Source organism: Lissotriton vulgaris, chromosome 1_1 (assembly GCF_964263255.1).
Source record: "Lissotriton vulgaris chromosome 1_1, aLisVul1.2, whole genome shotgun sequence".
Lineage (NCBI taxonomy): Eukaryota > Metazoa > Chordata > Amphibia > Caudata > Salamandridae > Lissotriton > Lissotriton vulgaris.
The window spans coordinates 445,184,593-445,204,867 of NC_141685.1; the positions used below are offsets into that span (position 1 = coordinate 445,184,593).

Genomic DNA, 20,275 nt, shown 5'->3' on the forward strand with positions numbered 1-20,275 from the left:
AGGGTGGACGGTCAACTCCTTATTTGGCTGGGGTGTGGCCAAGCCGGAGACTGAGATGGTCTCTCGGCTTTGAGGCTCCTCGGAACGACGTGGCCCACTCGCAATTTCCCTATCTCCAGCAGCGTCCTTTGCCCCGGGAACAGCACCAAACTGCAGCGGAACGGGTCAGGAACTCGACAGGACCCTTGCTGACATGGGCTTAGTGTGATTTGTGGCGAATCGAGGAGTTGCAGCATGAAGCGGGCAGAACCCAAGATGGCGGCCCCGTCGGAATGAACGGCATCGGGAGACTCGGCTGAGACCTGAAATCGCTGCTGGGGTGCGATGAGTCTGCGGGCTGTGTGCGGGGGCGGTTAGCGACACGACGATCTCCGGGGCGTGCTGGTGTGCTCAGGAGGTCCGTTTGGCCTCCCAGCCTCTTGGACGCTGTACTTCCACGGAGGGGGCACTGCGGCGTAGCGTAGGGACAGGGCCTGCGCTCATGCTGTGACTGTGCTGGGCGCGATCCCACTGCAGCGCCCGGCGGGCCCCCTTCCTCTCATCTTTAGTCGTGCTCCTGCTCCGCCGCAGCCCGCGTGGCTCCCCCCCACACCTCCTCCTCCTCTAGTGGTGCGCGGCCTCACCGCCTACGCCGCTTTGCACGTCTTCTTGCTGCACTTGTGGCCTGCGACCTTCCCCACCTTGGGCCCACACTCCTGGGGCTGCCAATAGGCGCTGCCGTGTCCATCCAGCCAAGCTGCACGGCTAACTTTCCCTGAATTGCGAGCCTGCTGTTTGAGAAGCACGCTGGTTCTGGCCATCTTTAACGGCGCATATCCCAACGAGGAGTGCTGTATGCATGAAACTCGCCTCTGTCCACGCACTGCAGCGACTAGGACTCCTGCTTGCTTCACGCTCATGGGACACTGTGGAATGATCACAGGGAGGTCGCCCTGCTCATAGTTTCGCAGCCTCATACGCTGTGCTGAGTTGCATGTCCGGGCCCTTCCCGGGAGCTTGACCATTGCCGGACCAGTGCACTGGTTGCCCATCTGCGATCGCTGTCAACACCGGGCTCTACTCGGTTGCCGCCGGCACGCAACGGTTGCAACAACATGCGCATCCTAGGTATCCCGGAGTCTACAGCCACTGGGAGCATGGACATGTTGGAAACCATCCTAATAGACCTGTTTGGGAGAGAGGCCTTTACAGCTGGCTTTGTGATCGAAGGCGCACATATAACATTGGGGCCGCGGCCTAACTCTGGGTGTCCACCTAGGCCCATAATAGCGAGGGTCATGAACCTTAGGGACAATGACACTGCTCTCCGGCTGGCGAGGGAGCGGGGCGAGACTTTGTGGCAGGGCTCCAAGCTATCCTTCTACCCAAACTTCACCATCATGGTGCAAGAGGTGTGGCGACAATTCACCGGAGTCAAGGCGACGTTTAGGAACTTAGGACTGAAATATGGTATGCTGTATCCTGCCCGGTTGCGCTTCGCGGTGAATGGACGCTCTTGTGTGTTTGATAACCCCACCGAGGTACAGAAATTCTGTCATAAGCACAAGCTAAACAACCGGCGCCCTCCAGAAGTTGACAGTTTGCCCCTTTCGCAAGCTGGTTCGGATGCCAGCGTAGAACTTTTTTTCGGGAGCTGGGCATGACTGACTTTGTTTCCTGGCTTTGTTCCATATGATGTCGTCAGCATTGCAGGGACTTCGTGAACTCATTGTTTTGATGCTATATGTTCACGGCCACGTCTTTTTGGGGGCTTTGCCACCACCCCACATGGTGTTCACCTTAAGATTGTTGTGTGACTTCCGCAAGTATTACCTATGGTTATTTTTGTGCATTGCAGAGGAACTTTTGTTTTTGCACTATCATTCGTTCACAATGGTTTTGCCTCTCTGGTTGGCCAGGAGGCTGTGTGGGGGGAGTGGGGCATGGCAGGGACGATGTTTAGTTGCACTTGGACCTTTTTCACAGATTTCCGATTGTGATGAGTACGCAAGGGCGATTTTCTTTCATTATCCACCCACATTTCCCCCATGACTTAGATAGAGCATAATGCTGGCCCCTCAGAAGTCATTTTGGCTTCCTGGAATGTGCGCGGCTTGAATAACACTAGAAAAATGAGACAGGTAACACAGTACCTGCTGCGTCATAGAGTGGACGTGGCGTTCCTACAGGAAACTCACTTATCCCCCACAGATCAGTCCTGATTTGCCGCCAGCTGGGGCGCACATAGATACTTTGCAAACTACAGCAGCTATGCAAGGGGCACAGCTATCCTCATTCATAAACGACTTCCATTCCATTTGAATTCTGTCTTGCATGATAGTGCAGGTAGATATGTTATTGTACTGGGTGCTCTGCTGGGTCGTAAATTAGCCTTTGTTTGTATATATGGTCCCAATGTCGATTCCTCAGATTTTTATTACTCCCTACTCGCCAAACTGGCACAACTAGGCTCGGTCCCCATTGTGTTGGGGGGTTATTTTAACATCGTACAGGAGCTACTGAGTGATTCTACATCTAGAGCCCCACACCCCAAGCCACGTGTGAGGAAGGCGCTGAGATCGCTTTGCGACCATTTCTCCCTAGTCGACATTGGTAGGAAGCTCAGTCCTCTCCACACTGACTTTACACACTACACCAGTTGCCATAATACGTGGACCAGATTGGATTACTGGCTGGTTTCCCCAGATTTAGTCAACTGGTGCCAAACGTTTAAGACACTCCCACGAACATTCTCAGACCACTCCCCAGTACTGTTGACATTGAGGATGCCGCGACTGGAGGGTTATGAGCGACAGTGGAGGTTTCCCAGTCGCACGCTTGAGGAGGATGTATTTCGGGAGGAGCTGCGGGAGGCGATAGAGGATTACTTCACCCTTAACACTGGCTCAGTGGACACTACGGCAATGCTGTGTAGGGATTTAAGGCCTACATGAGGGGAGTGTGCATATCCAAAAATGCTGGTGTTCTATGAGATATACGCGCCACATTGGCCGGGATAGAGCGGGAGTTGGGATCGTTAGACACTGCATTGCTCCAAGCGCCTGGGCTGGGCCTTGACGAGCTTAGACTCTCCCTCCTAGCAGATTTCAGGGACAACGCTGAGAGGGAGGTACTTCATATGGGGAAATACCACAATGCTAGGATATATGGCGAGGGTGAGAGACCGGGCCACCTGTTGGCTCAAATGGTCAGCCCCCTTATAGTAAATCTTGCATCTCCGAATTGCGGTCTACTCTGGGACAACACCTAACAGACCCATTAGACATCCAGGGGGAATTCCTTTCATATTTCAAGGCTTTATACACCACTAAACTTGGCACTGACACAACAGAACAAGAGAGTTATCTGTCCGAGGTTGCGTTGGTGTTCCTTGAAAAGTTCCTGGCAGCCCCCATAACCGAGGACAGCATAGATGAGGCAATATCAGTGTTGAAGTGCTCCTTCGCACCAGGACTTGATGGCTTCACAGCAGATTTTTATAAGGCCTATAAAGACTTGCTGATTCCCCAGCTCCTTGCCATGTATGCAGAGGCACTGGAACAACAGGTATTACCTCCTACCCTGCGTGAGGCTGTTATTATTTTACTCCCCAAGCCTGGTAAGGACCCGCTATTGTGTGGCTCCTACCGTCCATTAACACTTTGACTGCTAAGGCAATTCCCGCTGGGTGCTGAAGTCCGATAGATCCCATTGTTCATCACGAGCTGAGCTCGTCATAAGCACACGACTAGTGTACTGCATGACGAGCTGAGCTCGTCATGAGCATGGAAGGGGTTAACGCTTCTCAACCTTGACTACAAAATTCTGGCAAAAGTGTTGGCCTGCCGGCTGTCCCTATCGATGGAGTACATAATCTCCCCTACCCAGTCTGGATTTATACCACACTGGTCAACGGCGTTCAATCTACGCACGTTGTTCAATACCTTACACAGAATCGATCCCAACATCGGCCTTCCTATTGTATACGGAAAAGGCATTTGATTCCTTTGAATGGCCTTTCATTTTGTCCATCAGGCAGCGCATGGCGATGCCATTCGGCTTCATCACCACTACCGCTCTGCTGTACAGTAAGCCGACAGCTCTGCTCAGATTGAATGGTTCGTTGTCCCCCTCTTTCCCACTCTCACGCGGCACCAGATAGGCCTGTCCACTGTCTCCACTGTTGTTCATCCTAGCCATGGACCCCCTTATCAGGCACTTTCAGGAAAACACTTACACAGAGGATTGCAGTTTCGTACAGGTCCACTGTTAGTCTCCTTGTACGCTGATGACACTTTTTTATATGTCCACGACCCCCAGATTAACCTAGACCCCCTCATTCGAGAGATATTGCGGTTTGGGGTGTATTTTTCCCTCTTGCTTCTGGCACGGTCAGATGGGATCTTGAGTTTCCTCTGGAGTGGTATATTGACTCGGTCAGGTATTTAGAGTACCGAACAGATCATTCGTCGTAATTACGGGTCGACTGTTTATAAATTAGAGACTCAGATTGAGAAATGGTTTCAACTTCCCCTGTCCATGGCAGGGCAGGTATCGCTAATTAAAATGATCGTGCTGCCTACATTTTAATATTTATTCCAAAACATCCCTATCCCGTTCACGAAAAAATTCTTTTTGACTCTACAGTCCCATTTGATAAGACTGGTGTGGGGGGGGGGTGGGGAGGGGGGGGTGGACACCCTAGAGTTAACTGGAGAGTGATGACTCTCCCCTGTGACAGAGGCAGGCTTGGGATACCTGATCTTATGCTGTACTACATAGCTGCGCAATGCAGCTTTGCTCGGACATGGTATCACCCTGACGCCAGAATCCCGTACCTCCGACCGGAATCAGACCTAGTCCTTCCGGATGCACTTGCGGCAATTTTACCGAGGGGCTTCCCCAGAGACCCCCAAAGATATCCAGCCTGCCTCGACTACCAGTTGGGCTTGGGACCAACTGCGGTGTATCAAGCACACTCCACTACTCTATTCCTTGCATCTCTCTCCCCCAAACCCTAAATTGACCCCATAACTAACGAAAAGTTGGTACAGAACACATGCCTCAAATTTGACATCGTGAGGTTGGGAGACCTATTCCTGAATGGACATATCTTTGACCTGGATGATGAGGCCCTCTTCCCTGACGCCACCTTCATGGACAGGTTCGTCCTTACACGTATTCGCTCAGCCCTGCGGGCTACCTTTCCAGACTACCCTTTAGAACCCCCTTCCTTTTCCCCACTCTCTACGGTCATTGGCATCAAAAAAGGGGTGCACATTATGTCCCATCTCTACAAGTCATACGCAGCTATTATGCCGGTCATCTAGGACAAGGCAGGCAAAGCCTGGGAGGAAGACTTGGGTGGTCCGATTTCGGACGAACAATGGGACGCCTGCTGTATGGTCACCGAAAGGATCTTCCTCAACAGCAGACACGAACTGCTGCACTTTAAGTTTCTGCGTAGGATGTACATTACCCCGGCCAGGCTGTATAGAATAGACCCTGCTAGGACACATCACAGCTCCAGGTGCCGCTCCCCAAATGCCGATTTCGCCCATTAGGCTTGGACTTGTCCGACCGTGCAAACATATTGGGTGGCAATTCATGGGAAAGTTAATGAAATGGTTAGGGTGCCAATGTCTCCATTGCCCGAGATTGCATTGCTGGAATACGTTGTACAGTTCCCGCTGGCTGTACGCAGGTTTGTCGCTATTTGTTTGCTCCTGGCTTAAAGGGATTTGGTGATACACTGGGGTGGCAGGGCGACTCCGTCGGTGAAGGGTTGGCTAAAGAGTATGGCATCTTGCTCTACGAACAATCAATCAATCAATCAATCAATCAAAGACATTTATAGAGCGCACTACCTACCCGTAGGGTCTCAAGGCGCTTGGGGGGGGGGGGGGGGGAGCGCTACTGCTCGAACAGCCAGGTCTTGAGCTTCTTCCTGAAGGAGAGGTGGTCTTGGGTCAGGCGCAGGTCGGCCGGGAGGGAGTTCCAGGTCTTGGCGGCCAGGTAGGAGAAGGACCTTCCTCCTGTAGTGGCTCTACGGATGCTTGGGACGGCGGCGAGGGCGTGGCTGGCGGATCGGAGGTGGCGTTTGGGAGCGTAGAAGTTGATGCGGTTGCTGAGGTAGCTCGGGCCTTGATCGTGGAGAGCTTTGTGTGCGTGGGTAAGGAGACGGAAGGTGATTCTCTTGTTGACCGGGAGCCAGTGCAGGTCTCTTAGGTGTCCGGAGATGTGGCTGTGTCGTAGGATGTCGAGGATGAGTCTGGCTGAGGCGTTCTGGATGCGCTGGAGTCTCTTCTGGATCTTGGCGGTGGTTCCGGCGTAGAGTGCGTTGCCGTAGTCCAGTCGGCTGGTGACGAGGGCCTGGGTGACGGTCTTCCTGGTCTCCGTGGGGATCCACCAGAAGATCTTCCGAAGCATGCGCAGGATGTTGAAGCACGATGAGGAGACGACGTTGACTTGCCTGGTCATGGAGAGGGAGGAGTCCAGGATGAAGCCCAGGTTGCGTGCGTGGTTCGTCGGTTTGGGTGCGGTGCCCAGGGCGGGGGGCCACAAGGAGTCGTCCCAGGCGGAGGGCGAGGAGCCCAGGATGAGGACCTCCGTCTTATCTGAGTTCAGTTTCAGGCGGCTCGTCGTCATCCACTCGGCTACCTCTTTCTTTGCAGGTTGGCTCTGGCGGCGGCGGGGTCGTTGGTCAGGGAGAGGATCAGCTGGGTGTCGTCGGCGTAGGAGATTATGTTGAGGTTGTGTTGGCGTGCGATGGCCGCGAGGGGGCTCATGTAGATGTTGAAGAGAGTAGGGCTCAGCGAGGATCCTTGAGGGACGCCGCAGATGACTTCGGTGGCCTCTGACTTGTACGGTGGTTGGCGGACTCTCTGTGTTCTTCCGTCGAGGAAGGAGACGATCCATTCCAGTGCCTTTTCCTGGATTCCGACGTTGCTGAGGCGCTGCACTAGGGTGCGGTGGCAGACCGTGTCGAAAGCCGCGGAGAGGTCTAGGAGGATGAGGGCCGCTGTTTCTCCGTTGTCCATCAGGGCTCGGATGTCGTCGGTGGCGGCGATGAGGGCGGTCTCGGTGCTGTGGTTGGCACGGAATCCGGACTGCGATGGGTCGAGGGATCCATTCGTCTCGAGGAAGGCGGCCAGCTGTTTGTTGACGGTCTTCTCGATGACTTTGGCTGGAAACGGGAGTAGAGAGATGGGGCGGTAATTCTTGAGTTCGGTGGGGTCTGCTGTAGGTTTCTTGAGTAGAGCGCTGAGTTCGGCGTGCTTCCAGCTCTCGGGGAAGGTGGCGGTGTCGAATGAGGTGTTGATAATGTCACGCAGGTGGGGTGCGATGACAGTGTCGGCTTTGTTGAAGACGTGGTGAGGGCAGGGGTCGGTCGGAGATCCGGAATGGACGAAGTTCATCATGCGGACGGTGTCTTCGGTGTTGACCTGGGTCCAGGCGCGGAGGGTGGTGGTGGGCGGCGTTGCTGCGGTTGTGGCGTGCGACGGTTGAGTGCTGAAGCTGTTGTGTATGCCCGCGATCTTGTTGTGGAAGTAGGAGGCGAGGGAGTTGCAGAGGTCTTGCGATGGGGTGATGTCGTTGTTTCCGGCGTTGGGGTTGGAGAGCTCTTTCACGATGTTGAAGAGTTCCTTGCAGTTGTGTGCGTTGTTGTCCAGTCGGTTCTTGAAAGCCGTTTTCTTGGCGGTGCGGATCAGTTGGTGGTGTTTCCGGGTGGCGAGCTTGAGGGTGGTCCTGTTGTCCGGCGTGGGTTCCTTTTTCCAGGCTTTCTCGAGGGCTCGGCAGTTCTTCTTGGAGCTCTTGAGTTCGTCGGTGAACCATGGGGCTCTCTTACTGCCGGGTCTGCTGGGCGGGATCCTCAGAGGGGCGAGTTCGTCTGCGCATTTGCTGATCCACTTCGAGAGGTTGTCGGCGGCCTGGCTGGGGTTCGCTGAGCTGGCCGGAGGGTGCTGGCTCAGGGAAGCGGCGAGCTGGTCGGCTGTGATCTTGTTCCAGCTTCTTCGGGCAACCTGTTGCTGGTGGTGGTGGATCGTCGTTCTTCTGAAGGTGAAGTGGATGCATCTGTGGTCCGTCCAGTGGAGTTCTGTGGCGTGGCTGAAGGCGATGTCTTTGCTGGATGAGAAGATGGCGTCGAGTGTGTGTCCGGCGAGGTGGGTGGGGGTGGACACCAGCTGCTTGAGTCCAAGGTTGGCGAGGTTGTCGAGCAGGGTGCCGGTGTTGCAGTCGTTGTTGTTCTCCAGGTGGAAGTTGAAGTCCCCCAGGAGGATGTAGTCAGCGGAGGGGAGGGCGTGCGGGCTGACGAAGTCGGCGATGTCCTCGCTGAATTGAGTGCGTGGTCCCGGAGGTCGGTAGATCAGGGTGCCTCTGAGGGTGGTCTTCGGGTCGGTGTGGATCTGGAAATGCAGGTGTTCGGCGGAGGGTGGGGTGTTGTCGGTGCTGGTCGTGATGCGGATGGTGTTCTTGTGGATGATGGCGATGCCTCCTCCCACCTGGTTGGCGTTGCGGTCCCTCCGGGTGATCTTGTAGCCTTCTGGGATGGCGATGGCGATGTCGGGCGCTGAGGAGGCGTTCATCCAGGTCTCCGTGATGAAGGCAACGTCAGGGGCTGTGGCGTCTAGGAGGTTCCAGAGTTCGATGGCGTGTCTGTGGACGGAGCGGGTGTTGAGCAGGATGCACTTGAGGTGGGTGCTGCTGGTGTTCGGCTTGGCAGGTGTTGGTGTCGGGCAGGTCCGGATGCAGGTGAACTTGCAGGTGTTGCAGCTGAAGGGTCCGTGGACGCGTCGTGGGGTGGCTCTGTAGCATCCCGGGACTCGGCCGGTGTTGAGTGCGATGAGGGTGGCGGCGGTGTACGTCAGGCGGGTCGGTCGGGGACCTCGTGGACCAGGGGTCCTGGCGCTGGGCGCGGTCCGGTCGCGGACGGGCGCAGACGGGCTTACCTTTGGCGCGCCTTCGGCGCACAATCGGCGCGCTGGGAGGCGGGAGCGGGGAGGGAACAGAAGGAAAAAAGGGGCGGTGGTGGCGGGAAGCGGGGAGCGGGGAGGGAAGACGGAGGGCGGCAACTGGCAGGAAAAAAACAGGCAATACAGCGGGAAAAACAACAGTCAGAACAAAAACAATTCTACACAGTAAATACACTAGGGGCACAGGGTGAGAAGCGCCGAGCACGGACCACGCCGCTCGGAGGAGGGGGCGTGGTCACGAGGCGGCAATCGGGCAGCGAGGCACAATGGAAGGGGAGGCACACGCAGCAGCTGGTGGCCGTGCGGCGCAGGGGGTGTCCTAGAACTAGGTCACCAGAACAGCGGCCTTTATGCAACAATGCTCCCCCCCTCCTCGTTATGTTATGTTATGTTATATGAGTCTTGTATAGCGCAACGGCTACTCCAAAGGAGTGTCCCGGCGCTTTGTGCTCCAGACCCAGATAAGACTGGAAAAACATAACAGTAAAAAAGACAGAGGCTAAAAAGGGGAAAGCGCACTAACCAGAGAACAACCAAGTCTTTAGACCCTTCCTAAAGGCAAGCAGATTAGATGTGGCCCGCAGGGACAGCGATAAGGAGTGCCATAGCTGGGGGGCCAGGAATCTGAAGGACCGACCGCCCAGTCGGGCCCTCTTTATACGTGGCACCACAGCCAGAGCCAGTGACTCCGATCTTAAAGATCGTGCAGGCCGGTAAAAGTCCAGCCTCTTCTGGAGGTATTTTGCACCATTGGCATGCAGGGCTTTATGGGCTAGAGTCATGGCCTTGAACATTATCCTCTTCCGTATAGGAAGCCAATGGAGGGATTGGAGCAGGTTAGAGGCACTAGTACGGCGATGCAGGCCAAAAATCGCTCGTGCTGCAACGTTCTGGGTCACCTGCATGCGCTGTAAGAGATATTCCGGCAGACCCAGATACAAAACATTAGCATAATCCAATCTGGATCCTATGAGTGCCTGTACAGTTATCCTCCGATGTTCCTCAGAAAGTAGAGGAAAGAACTTTCGAAGCATCCTGAGGATCCTGAAACACGTCCCTGTAAGAGTAGCCACCTGGGATTTGAGCGTGAGCTCGTTGTCAATTTTAACTCCCAGGTTCTTAGCCCATTTAGATGACTGAGCTGGGGGGAACATGTCGGCGGGCCACCAACCATGCCAATCCGGTTCCGATGGGCATCCGAAGAAAAGTATTTCGGATTTATCCGAGTTGCACTTGAGGCTGTTCAGTTGGAACCAGTTGAAAACAGCCCCAAGGCACTCGCGGATACTTTCTCCATCGAAATCTTCGCTCTTGCGGCAGGTGAAAAGAAGCTGGGTGTCGTCAGCATGTGAGCCGATCCGGGCCCCATAGGACTCCGCCAATGTCGCCAGAGGGGTCATGAGGATGTTAAATAGAGTAGGGCTCAATACTAAGCCCTGAGGAACTCCAACTCCCAATGGCGGCATTTCGGCAGATCCAGATGAGACCCAGACCGTCTGTCGGCGGTTGGCTAAGAAGGAGCGAAACCAGTTGAGCACCGTCCCCCCTAGACCGATGTCATGTAGCCTAGTGAGGAGGTCCTCATGGGGGACGGTGTCGAACGCCGCCGACAGGTCTAACATGACTAACATCACCCTGCCTCCGGTATCCAGCACCTCCTTCACAATCTCGGAGACTTCCAAGAGTGCCGTCTCGGTGCTTAGGTTCGATCGAAAGCCCGATTGGGACTCATGGAGTAGCTCATTCGACTCCAGGAAGTTGGAGAGCACGCTATGAACGTGTTTCTCTAAGATTTTGGTAAGTGCTGGGAGGAGCGAGATCGGTCTGTAATTGGACGGGGCTTCTGGGTTCAGGTTGGGCTTCTTAAGGAGAGGAATAACCATAGCCTGTTTCCAAGGGTGTGGCAAAGCTCCCTGACTCAAGGAGAGGTTAAGAAAGGGATATGCTATGGGGTTGACAACATCTGCCATTCTCGCTAGAAATTTTGCTGGCCCAGGCCCAAAGATATATGGGGGCCCTTCAGGGCGTATTTGCAAGCCCGGCAACAGACCCCCTCTGCGCCAGCAGATCATGGAATAGTTCCAGTCGGAGTGGGCTAGGTTGACACACAGGGAATAACATGATCCACCTCCCTGGAGTGTTGACAGCTCCGTAACTACAGCTAAGATGTGTGCAGTGCTCGTGTGTGTTTTTTCACTTCTGTTCCGTATATTATCGAAATGTATTGAGTATTGATGTATGGGGGACTTGAGGAACTTACGTTGGGGCGGCATGTAAACACCACAATATTGTTGAAAATGTAATGGGAAGATATATTTATGCCTGCTGGTATTTGTCACATTGTTCTTCTCTGATCCCAGTGCTCTATTGTAACTGAAAATGCTAAAAAACGTTTTAAAAAAACAAAAAAACTCTTCATTGGGTTTGTCTGGGCAAAGAAAGGAAAAGCTGTGCAGAAATTAACGATTTCCAGATGTATTAAGCTCTGCAATAAAATCTGCTATGTGTTGTCCAAGAGGAAACACCCTGAGGGATTGTGTGCTTATTCCGCCAAAGCTGTGACCACTGCGTTAGCTCGCTGAGTCCTCGTCCTGAATTTCTGTCAGGCTGCGACATTGGTATCTCTGCTCATGTTTACCAACACTACTGCATGGACAGTAAGGTCCATCGTGATGGGCACTTTGCTCGTTTAGTCCTCCAGGACTTCCTAGTCTCAATCTGTTTGCAGACCCTCCTGCTGGGAGGAATAGCTTGGGTACCTATTCTAACGTAATGAATCTGCGGCTAGAAGTCTCTATTAGATGAACAAGAGACTTGCCTTCAGTAAAGCCTTATCTGGTTAGAGACTCTATCTAGCCACAGATCCCTTACCAGCCCTCCCAACCTCCCTCATTCTGCGAACAGATTTCTCCATCTAGAGTGTTACTTCTAGGTCCTTAGTGTCTGCACACTGGACCATCCGTGTTCTGCTGTGGCTCCATACTTCTGGCTCAAACATTTTGCAAAAAGAAACTAATAGCGCGCTGGGGTGGTGCCTAAATAGGCCCACGCTTGTCACTTCTGGCGTGGACGATGCAGTCAATATGGCGCTGATCAATGCCACCTACTGGTGCGCAGGGTACTGGTCAAGATTTTCCAGGTCTGGTGTGACACCTGGGGAATATTCTAAGGTAAGGAATATGTGGCTAGTTAGAGTCTCTACTAGATAAGGTGCTACTGGAGGTAAGTAGCGCGTGTATGTGTGTGTGTGTGTGTGCGCACGCAAACAACAAATTGACACCTTAATTTGAATATTTCAATCATAGATAAATATAATATTTCTTGTTAAGCGGCATGTTGGCAATGGCACTAACATATGTTTTCATTGACAGGGACTCAATGATGCTTTGGGTATCAGTATAGCTGGTGGAAAAGGAAGCCCTCTGGGGGATATACCTATCTTTATTGCCATGATTCAAGCAAGCGGAGTGGCAGCTCGCACGCATAGACTCAAAGTAGGTAAAAGAAAATTATGCTGTAAAACTTAAGCAGGCAACCACATCTTGTTTCTTTTCATTTGTAGTGCAGTATACTTTAATGCTACAGTTATGTCACTTACAGAGTTATTCAGATATCTAAATTGTTGCTTGATGTAATCCATTTAGAACATTATCACTTTATCAGCCTAACCTCTAATGAAACAGTTCAGTACAAATCAAAAGTGCAATTCCTTGTGTAGCATGAATACCAGGCTCCAGCTAACATTTTGACCTCTTGAGAGCATGTGCATACCTGTATGTTGAATTTATGAACATGGTAATTTACTATGAATCTACTACACATGAGACAGAACCATTTTTTACCTCAAAATGCACAGAAAAGGAAATACAACGTACCTTTAGAATGAATAATGGTTAATATAATGTGCAACCACTAGCTAATACGAAGAGTCCATTTACAAATCGTGGTTGCAAATAGTGCAACGACTTTTGAGAGAGGGGGGCTGTTTTTGCTAATTGATATATGTACTATTACGTCGGTTTGCAATATCACACTTTACGGAGGGTCAAAGAAGGACAAGCATATTGAATAATAATTAGGCCAGTCACAATCTGCCATCTCTTGGTATTGGCTACAAACACAGGGATGGTGGCCTGCATGGGACAGCAGACCCCCACCCATCTGTTTCCATTCTCAAATGCCATTTCGTTGGTTTCTTTTTTCTCTAAAGCAGCCCGTGTTCCTCAAAGAAACCTGTGCTGTTTTTAAAAAATATGTTTCCTGTTTGGAAAAACTTCAGGGATAGCAGGCGGTAGTCCCCTGGACAAAGAACCAGAAGAGGGGCCCTGAGAACACTGGTTCTGGGGAAATTCAAATCCATGGAAGAATGCAATAAGAAACATGAACGAATACCCCCACTATGTACAATATAGATGGACAGTAGCTCCAAATATAAAAGTGTCACCCACAGAATAACTAGTATCACAGTTATTTATTCCTCGTATTTTCAAAATTCATTACTTTTTGTATATAAAAAATGTTAAGGAGCAATAAATATTTTTGGTACATTAGTATGAACACATAATAAATAACATGCATGAATACAATAAGAAAATAATCACAAGAGAGCGAAACCTTGCAACAAAGAATTAACAACACTATACAGGTGACCACCTAGCTAACAGATAGACCAAAACTAAATGACAATAATGCATCAATAGGACACTAGCAACTACATAACAAAACAAAGGACATTATACAAAAAATACATAAACATTGCACCACATATCACAAGTATGACAACAAAGGTGAAAGTGCCACTGCTTGAGACTTCCTTCATCAGGCCAGAGACTTTAACATTTTGTTTGTGGCCAGGAGAAAGCCATCAACAATCAAAACACACAGTGTATAGTGTGTAAACAGGGTTATAAAAACTGTCTCAGAGGCAATCTACAGCGAAGGACATGAGGAGGATACAAATTATAGCTACAAAAGAGTAACACCAAGCTTTGAAATACATCTAAGGAGAAGGATCAGAAGATCTAAAGCTGAGGCCACTTTGCAAATACAGAGAGACGGGGAAGGATGGATCCAGACAGAATAAAATATAATCGTAACTAGTCCAATGAGGATAATTACTTCAGCATTTAGTCATTTTTTAAATTGCTGAACTGGATATGTCTTCATAGTGTCACTGGGGACCGAGGTATCTGTGAGGAATAATTTCAAGGAATCTTCCCCGGTGGCCCTCAGGAAGGAAAATACAACATAGTGCCGAAATGAGGAACTGTAATTTCACATGCCGGTCGAACGTATCGTCAGTAGGCTCACCCACAAATCATGCTGATGGCTTTCTCCTGGACACAACTAAAATGATGAAGTCTGCACCCTGATTAAGGAAGTCTCAAGCAGTGGCATTTCCGAAATGCTCGTCAGTGCTTTCACCTTTGTTGTCATACTTGTGATATGTGGTGCATTGTTTATGTATATTTTTTATTGTATAATGTCCTTTGTTTTGTTAAGTAGTTGCTAGTGTCCTATTGATGCTTTATTGTCATTTAGTTTTGGTCTATCTGTTAGTTAGTTAGTCCCCTGGACCCACTGCTTCCTCGCCCAGAGGCTGGTAACACGATTCCCAAAGGGATCCCATCCCCTTTGCAAATCACTAACTATACCCTTTGGTAACTGGTCATCAGTTTGCATCTGAGATTGCAGTCACAAATCATTGAAACTTAACATACCAAAACACACTTTAGAAGAAACACTGTTTCCAAATTGGAATTTGGTATGGGTCATGAAACCCATTTTATGAGTCTGAAGATGAGTCGGAAAAACTTTGTACATTAGGATAAGGTGTATTGCATTTGCAAACAGTGATGTTGCTAATTGCAGAATTTTACAGGCAGAATACATTTGTACCTCTGACCCTCATAGTCTCCAATTTGCTGTGACGCATGCCATGGGGCATATCACTCCCTAAGTGTGCTTGCCCCAACTTCTGTGTAGCTGAGTAACAGAGATTCCCACAGCTCAGATCTTGTTGATATGATATCTGAGCTGGAAATCTGAATCGTAATAAAACCATTGGGGGGAAATGGGTGTATTATATGGTGTGGTTGTGCGACCTCACCTTGTAATACTCTCACCAACCCCTTTAGGACCCTTAGGTTTTGTTTTGTCAAACCTCGAGGTCAACCCTGGATAGCTGTGGCTCTGAGCAGCAAGGATTACACACGTTTAAAGCATTTGAACAGCACCAAAACAATTGAAGAAATCAACAAGACACCAAAGAAATCAAACACCAATTCATAAAAATTGACTTTATTTTCATACACCACTATGAAAAAAGTCCACCAAAGGGTTCAAGAGATATAGATTTTACAGGGTATATTAAATCACAGCATTTCACTCAACCGCGAACAAGCACTTGCAAATTCAATGAATTTGACACTTGGAAGCTTTTTGAGCAAAAAGTTGGACAAGTTGTAATGCGGTCGGTTAGAATTATATGGAATTATTACTTCATATCTCTCTTCCCTCTCTTCCACAACTCCTTCGTCTAGTATTCCAGCCCACGAGTCTGATGAGGTTTGTAAGCCGCCATGATTATTCTCTGGTTGTCTTGTTACTCTAAATTATTATTCATTATAATTGTTCACTCTATTTTTATCAATTGCTTGTACTTTTATCTTTATTGTTATATATATGCATACAATGTGTACTTTTCACAGTTTACCATTTGGTCTTCTGCTTCTTCCCATCATATTATTTCCTTCTCCTCCCCCTCTCCCCCCTTTTTCCTTCACTCAGACATTGTTTATTGATTCCTTCTATTCATGCACCTTTTTTATGTATTTTTTTATTTTTTATTTTTATATACTTGTTTATATTTATCTTGTTTGATGCATTTCTGATGTGCTACCCTTTTGTACTTGGTTTCAATAAACTTGAACTTAAAAAAATATATGGGGCGACCAACTCCGGCATGGAGCTAGTCAGGGGTACCAGCAAGGCCCTCAGAAACAGTTATTTATCAGAAGAAGCAGTCTTTAAGCAGTTCCAGGCACTTTAGCCTTGTCGTCCTATCTATTTCTATGGGAGTGGTCCTTATCCTGAGGATACAGGATGCTTGAAGATGCTGAAGAATGTTGTGGATGCAACTCAGTTGAAGGGGGTCTTCATTTAGGGATTCTTCAATCCATAAAGGTGATGTGGGGTCCTGGACACAGGTTTTTTCTCCCCACAATGTACTCTGCTGTTAGGGCAAAGTCCAGTTGACACAGGACTACTAGTTGTCCGGTGTCGCAGTTGCAGCCAAATTCTTATCCGGGCTGTAGCTTGCCTTCTGGGCGACCAAGCTGTACTCCGATGGCTCTCCTGGGCCCAGCAGACTTGAGTGCAACTTTGAGCATCGGGTCCCGGTTACTGGTGCTGTACGACAGCAGGGACCGGCGATCCGGGCTACCATTCACCTTGGCACGGCATCTTCAGTTGTTGTGACCCTGTGCTGCAAACAGGAGGCCAGTCAGCTTACCCTTAGCTTGGAGTCTCTGCTTTCGCTGGGCTCTGGAAACAGCTTCTCCTTGAGAAAGACACAGCAGGCACAGTTCCTCTTATTTATTTACTAGCCACCAGGACCAGCAGTTGATGTCCACTTCAGTGCAGCATCTCTTCACCGGGAACTTGATGCAGCAGGGTAGTTCTTCTTCAGTCCTTCTTTCAGTCCTCTCAAGATATGAGTTCTGGGTGCCAGGGGTGCACTATTTATGTATAGAGAATGCCCCCAGGGTAAGATGCGGTTGGCAGCCAATGGGCTACTAGGCGCCCTCTCTCCTGATGACCACTTCCTGGGAAGTGTAGCGTCTGGCTATCAAAGGAAGCACCATTCTGCCCACTCCGAAGATGGCAGAACACCTCTTTTGGCGTTCAGAGCTCCCTAGCCCAACCCAGAGGTGTGGATACCAGGGTGCTACAGCCCCTGGAAAACCGGTTTGACAACACAGTTCCCCTCTCCTTCCTTGGTGCCAGCTAGTCTGCCTAAACAATGGGGCTGTCCTCCTCTCAAGTGTTCCCCATTCCCCCTTCAAAGGCGGCTTCAGCTTTCAAGCTCGTCTGGTGGGCCAACACCCGTATAGCTTCATCCAGGAGCGAAGTAACACCTCTCTCCAGTGCAGGCCCCAGTTGTCTCCTTGACTGGGAACCATTAGCACGTTTCCTCAGGAGGGCTGAAAGCTGTCTTGAGTTCAGGAGGTAACCCTGCACTTGCCAATGGGGCAACCATGTTTTTCCACAGTATAAATAGAAGTGTTGTGTTTTTACTGTCCGAACATGTAAAATACACGTTCTACACATGAAATAAGCTGCATCCTGCCTTAGGACTTGATAGGTTTGCCATAGAGGTGACTTACACATGTTTCAGAGGGAGAGCGGACGTTGCCATTGCTGTTAAATTGCAAAGTCCCACTAGCAGTTCGAAGCTGCTCTTCCAGATTGCAATGGCAGACTGGGAGACTCGTTTTACTCTTGTTACCCTCTGGGTGACACAATCAGTGCCCCAATCCCTGGGGGATGACCCTCCAAATTACAGGTATCATTTACTAGGGAATTACAGGTAAGCTAATCTATGCCAATTGGGTATAGCCAATATAACATACTCGTTTTGGGGTTAGGCCACTATCACTGGAGTCTGGTTAGCAAGCCTTAGTGCACTTTCAGCAGCATCAGTCAAAAAACCTTAGGGTGACAAAACAAAAAGAGCCATTTCCTTTTATGGCCCCCTCCAGACGAAAGGTGATGAGCAACTAATCTTTGTCCTGTGGTTTCATCATCTAAGTGGAAAAATTGGAAAGGCCATCTGGACCTGAGATCACTCTATTCACCAGCCTCTTGATTGTGGCAGGGGCATTTTCCAACCTGAAGGGCATCCCTTTAAATTGAAATCGGCCTTCAGGTTTAGAAAAAGGAGACCACTCCTAGGCTCCTGGTGTAAGGGCTATCTGCCAATAACCTGATGTGAGGCCAAAGGTAGTCAAATATTTCGCTGCCCCCAGCCTATCGGTGAGCTCATCAGCTATTGGTATGGAATGGGCATCAGACTGCATTGAGGCCCCTGTAGTCCACACAGAACCTCATCTCAGGCTTCCCTCCATTGGGATTGGGCTTAGACACGCGTATCATTGGGCTGACCCATGGATTACTGGAGGGCTCAATCACCCCCAGCTCCAACATCTTGGCAAATTCAGGCTTGATGCTGGCCTTGACCCAGGCAGACATCCTGTAAATTTTACTTTTGACAGGTGAGCTGTCACCTATGTCCATATCTTGGGCACACCATGTTGTAAGACCTGGGGTCAGCAGAGAGAATAGTCCAGCAAACACCCTCAGTAACTGATAGCAGTCCCTTTGTTGCTGCTCTGTAAAGGTGGAGGAGAAAACTACTCCTTCCACACTTCCATCTTTGGCATTGGAGGATAAGAGTTCTGGAAGGGGTTCACTTTCTAAGGTTTGGCTAGCAGGCCTCAGTACACTCTGAGTCAAAATGTCAGCAGCATCAGTCAAAATACCTATGAGTGACCATACAAAAAGAGGCATTTCCTTACAACCATGTAGCCACACTTTGAATATTTCTCCTATGGATATTCATTTACATCCATCTCAAATTTTTACTGTATACCCCTTTAATGGAATGGACCTGGAGGTGCATCTTCAACACAGATGTAATCCAGTCGATTACCCCATACTCCTGACACTTTAAATAGACCTTTGTTTTGTTGAGTCTTCACATACCCACAAGGCTACCTTCATATCTTGTATTAGACGCACATAATGGAGACTTGATAAGTAAACACACCCATGTTTCCTGCAGTGTTCCGTAACTTTTTCTCACTGTAGAATCCAAGTTAGACTTTAATATAACTTTATTATATTTTTTCCATTTCGTTTCTCCAACTTCAGTGCTATTTTATTAATATAATTTTAATAGTTATTTAGCAGTTCTGGTTTGACTTATGACATTTCTTTCAATCGTTTTTTTTTAATTGTTGATCTTTTCAGCCCCACACCTGGCTAGGAGCAGGTCTTGATGTATGCCCTTGATGCTACTTTGAAACTCAAAAGGAGACATTGGGCTTGTTTCTGTGGAGTTTTCCTGCCAAAGGTTTAGTGGCAGCTCAGCTCAAGTATCTGTAAAATTATTTATTTTCAACTTAATTTCCTGCACCTTCCCAAGCGATTTACAAAGCCAGCGGGTCACGTAAATGTGTGTGGCATTTAAAGAATAGAATTCGTCTGAAGAAAAAATAATTCTTGGTCTATAAGCGGAACAGCCACTTGATTGAGAATTCCACAGCTTCTTAGATTAGTGTATTTTCCTGTATCTATTGGATAGTATGTTGTGCTTTGTTTACCAGATTCTTTTCTTGGCCATAGAAATTTGTAATTATGTTAAGCTTTTGGAAAAAAGACCCTTTGTAACAACCCACCAGTGGTCCTAACACATATCCCTTCGATCTGTAAGTGCCCCCATAGCAAGAGAAAATTCAGATATGGAAAGGGTTATCCCAGTCTTCTGGTTAAAGTCAACACTGAGTTTAAGGATAAATCTTGATCTACGGAAGGCGGACTCTGGACTGCTACTTTGGTATGCGACATCATTTTATGAATGGTGCTGCCAAGAAGAAGCTCTTAACAGCAAACAGGCCAACTGCATTTTTTTGCAAAAATGAGATGAGACAGAATTGTCTTGTACTGACACCATTAGTCAATGGTGAAGAAGCTGTAGCGGCCTTTCCAACAAGCCCTTTGGATAGGAATGTAGCTGTAAATATCTTGCAAGACTACTCAGCAGAGTTCATAATTTGCTATATCGCAATCATGTACATTATATTAGATTATAGAATGTGATGAAAGAGAAACCAGAACCATGGAGCCTGCCTATTTACCTGCATACTAGCAAGCTGTTAATGTTGTTTTAGAAGATTTATTATAGGTTTTTATCCCTCTAAAGTCTTGTGGCTTTAGAGGGATATGAACTTCAGGTACCGATCGACTCTACCTACCGGAACTGTAAAACATCATTAAACAGTGTTAAAATGAGCATTGTTGGATATTTGCTAAATTATGTATGATGTATGAGAAAGAGAAATATTTTAACTGTTTAATCTTAAATTTATATTTTATATAGAGTACCTAACAAGGGTAATGCATAAGTAAGTGATTGTCCCACTCCATTCATCTGGGGGTGTGATCTGTTTCAAGCCTTGCACACAGTTAGGTGTCTTCCTTCAATCCTACCTAACGTTAGGAGCTTTTATGCACCCACAGGAGTTCAGGAGCATAATCTA

At 49.0% G+C, this 20,275-nt stretch overlaps 1 protein-coding gene across 6 annotated transcripts in view; it reads left to right on the plus strand.

The window, feature by feature from the left end:
- PATJ (PATJ crumbs cell polarity complex component) overlaps positions 1-20,275 on the plus strand; it is a 1,366,227-nt gene that overhangs the window by 1,195,464 nt on the left and 150,488 nt on the right. For all 6 annotated transcript variants that reach the window (XM_086953328.1, XM_086953320.1, XM_086953345.1 and 3 more), the window contains one exon: positions 12,326-12,448. In XM_086953328.1, coding sequence (XP_086809454.1) covers positions 12,326-12,448 — 123 coding nt within the window. The remainder of the gene's footprint in view (positions 1-12,325; positions 12,449-20,275) is intronic.